Below are 3,393 nucleotides of genomic sequence, written 5' to 3'. Positions count from 1 at the left end.
ATTTTTTAATTATTTTAATGTTGTGTTTTTATGAAAAGGTTTGGTATGTAACTATGATATTCTTCTGTATATTCACTCGGTCATTGAGGTTTTTAGTAAAAGGTAAATTTAGTGTTATTTCTATCTGATATAGTTAATGAACAAGACTTTTTATAATTTCTTGCATTGTATATATATAGAAACACTATTTTGAGGGATTTCCTTTTTATTCGACAATGTTGTAAGCTTATCTTGATTTTGATATTTTGCTAGTGATAAAAGACTGTTATGTTGTATTAGCTTGTAAAGCTGATAGATTATTACTGTAACATATTCTTTGTTAAAGGGTTTTACTTGTGATGTTTAGTGTTGTTGAAATGAAAATTGTTAACCAGAGTTGGCAGTCTAGCCCTTCATTTCTTTCGTACTGGACCAAGAATCTGTTTTTATAGCAACCAGATGGATTTGAAAGAAATGTGGCTGGGTTCCGGTGTCGTCTGTTGAAATACGGGAAGATCTCAATGCCAGAAGTGGTTATATGCCTTTATTGAAATCAAACTGATCTCGTAAAACTCAAAATAAGAGATTGTTACGGAAACTTATGAAGAAACTAGCGAACCCGTGGGCCTATGGTCCACATTTACAGGAATGCAAAGTTTATTTATTTAACCAAGTTACGAGCGTTGATTAGTAGGCCTACTTACTTATGTGCTCTAATGTAAATCAATGTCAAATGTGTAGTATGTTTCGGGGAATCCCCTGGTTTTCCTAAGGGGTTGGGTGAAAAGTTTTACCATTTTGCAAGCCTCGTGGCCGAGACGATTCGTTTGGTACCACTTAGAAGTTGGTGAGAGCAGCAGTTTAGGAGGAGATACATGACAAACACACAGACAGACACTGACTCTTGATATAATAATGTTAGTAAAATAATTTTGCGTAATTTTATCAACTGCTGTGTGTTATTAAAGATGATGCCTTGTGCTAAAATAAACCGCAACTGTTTCTTGCAGTCTTTGCTATCTGAAGCCCCGTTAATGTACCGTGTTAATTCTTTAATTCCTATGTGGCCTGCACGATTAAGTCGTCTACTCAGAACCCGCCCCCCGTACGAATATCTACGATGATAATCGTAAACATAAACGCAAACATTGGATAAACCTGGTAGCAACGTGTCATACAACATGCCAAAAAAAAGTTTAAGTTAAACAAAGTAATCATGCGTGGGATGTTGATAAAATATTACACATATATAGATAAAAATGGGTAAACAAGAGGTTTATAAGAAAATATTAGATTATTACTTACCATGGGCATCTCTATAGTACGCATGCGTCACACTTCTGAACCTTTCTTGTCCTGCCGTGTCCCAAATCTCAAAAAATAAAGATCAACAAACATTACTAATATTATTCACATAAACCAATGAATAAAACCGTTATCTAATTTAAAAACTAGGTATTTACGAGTGTAAAATAAATAAAAAGAATACATTTCCATCAACATAAAAATTAAATGTTCTACAGAAGATTTAAACCGATGATAATCGTACTTAAAAGCATTAAGCAGGTAATTTTCCAAAGAAATTTTACAGTTTTTGTTCAAACGCTAAAGAATGAGCAACTATAAGAAAGTTATGAAACTAACCTACCCGAAGTTTCACTTAATACTAAAGTTATGAAACTAGCCCAACTGAAGTTTCACTTAGTAATAAAGTTATGAAACTAACCCACCTGAAGTTTCACTTAATACTAAAGTTATGAAACTAGCCTATTTGAAGTTTCACTTAATAATGAAGATAAGGAATTAACCAACTTGAAGTTTCACTTAATAATAAAGTTATGAAACTAACCCACCTGAAGTTTCACTTAATATTAAAGTTATAAAACTAACCCAACTGAAGTTTCACTTAGTAATGAAGATAAGAGACTTACCCACTTTCAGTTTCACTTAATATTAAAGTTATAAAACTAACCCAACTGAAGTTTCACTTAGTAATGAAGATAAGAGAATTACCCACTTTCAGTTTCACTTGATACTAAAGTTATGAAACTAGCCCAACTGAAGTTTCACTTAATACTAAACTTATGAAACTAACCCACTTTAAGTTTCACTTAATATTAAAGTTATGAAACTAACCCAATTGAAGTTTTACTTAGTAATAAAATTATGAAACTAACCCAACTGAAGTTTTACGTAATACTAAAGTTATGAAACTAACCCACCTGCAGCTTCACTTTAGCATCATCCAATGGGACAACTTTATTCTGAAAAAAGTTTCAAAAGGAAATTAATATCAACAAGAAGTGAGACAAGTATGCTTCAACTGATTCTACTGAATAATCCATAACGTTAGTATAATAAAAGATGTTTTGTTTAATATGAAAAATGAAAGAAACAAAAAAGCATAAAATGTCCTCTTTCTTTGTGTAAAAGATATAGGACTTTCGAAAAACTTTTAACCTTGGACAAAACGAGCATCAATTAATATTTTTAAATTAAATTGTTTATTAAAATTAGCATATATATTATTTTCGTTCAAACTTTCAATGAACAACAAACATACATAAACTAACAAAGTGCCTAATGTATTGCACATTATTTCATGGACTTCTTACAATTAAAGCATAAAGGTTAAGATTACTAAGCCTAAAAAATTATTTTTCTTTGGAATTTCGAACGAAGTGTTTTAGTTACATATCCAAAAATAGAGAATGGAACACATTGATTCAACTGAGACAAACTTTGCGATGTTTTCTTTTTGGATAAAATTATTTTCGAAAGTGAAACTTGAGAACGAATGATATTCGAACCCATGTTTTCATCGGACATTTGACTAATTCTAATAGTTCATACTATCTAGCTTGGCTTTGTTCAACACCAGTACATCATGAGAAAGCCTCTACATTTTTCTTTTGTGGATTTTATCTGTTCTGTGAGATTAGAACGACTGTAAAGGCGCTCTTCCGGAACTTTTATCAACTACATTACAGATGTTCTGAGAGGTCTGTACACATTAACACGCTTAACATAGGAAGTTATTGAATCCTTTCCTTACCACGTGTTTAAACTAAAGAACAGATATTGTTAAGCCAAGGAACAGATATTGTTAAGCCAAAGAACAGATATTATTAAACTAAAGAACATATATTATTAAACTAAAGAATTGGCATTGTTAAACTAAGAGAATTCAGTGTAAAGATAATAAACAGATGTTGTTAAACTAATCAAAAGACACGTTAAACAGCAGATACTGTTAAAATAAAGAGAATTCAGTGTAAAGATAATGAACAGATGTTGTTAAACTAATCAAAAGACACGTTAAACAGCAGATATTGTTAAACTAAAGAGAATTCAGTGTAAAGATAATGAACAGATGTTGTTAAACTAAAGTTCATACATTGTTAAGCTAAAGAT

The 3,393-nt window shown here is 31.2% G+C and overlaps 1 protein-coding gene across 1 annotated transcript in view; it reads right to left on the bottom strand.

Annotated features, from left to right (window-relative positions):
* The window catches only part of LOC106475678 (ras-related protein Rab-37-like), a 20,941-nt gene that overhangs the window by 15,408 nt on the left and 2,140 nt on the right, over nucleotides 1–3,393 (bottom strand). Inside the window, exons 2-3 of the mRNA XM_013936358.2 lie at nucleotides 2,202–2,243; nucleotides 1,285–1,351 (exon numbers count right to left, since the gene is read on the bottom strand). Coding sequence (XP_013791812.1) covers nucleotides 1,285–1,351; nucleotides 2,202–2,243 — 109 coding nt within the window. The remainder of the gene's footprint in view (nucleotides 1–1,284; nucleotides 1,352–2,201; nucleotides 2,244–3,393) is intronic.

Source organism: Limulus polyphemus, unplaced genomic scaffold (genome assembly GCF_000517525.1).
Source record: "Limulus polyphemus unplaced genomic scaffold, Limulus_polyphemus-2.1.2 Scaffold8968, whole genome shotgun sequence".
Taxonomy (NCBI): Eukaryota; Metazoa; Arthropoda; class Merostomata; order Xiphosura; family Limulidae; genus Limulus; species Limulus polyphemus.
Note: the sequence above shows the minus strand (reverse complement) of the source record. Positions and strands in the feature narration are given on the sequence as shown.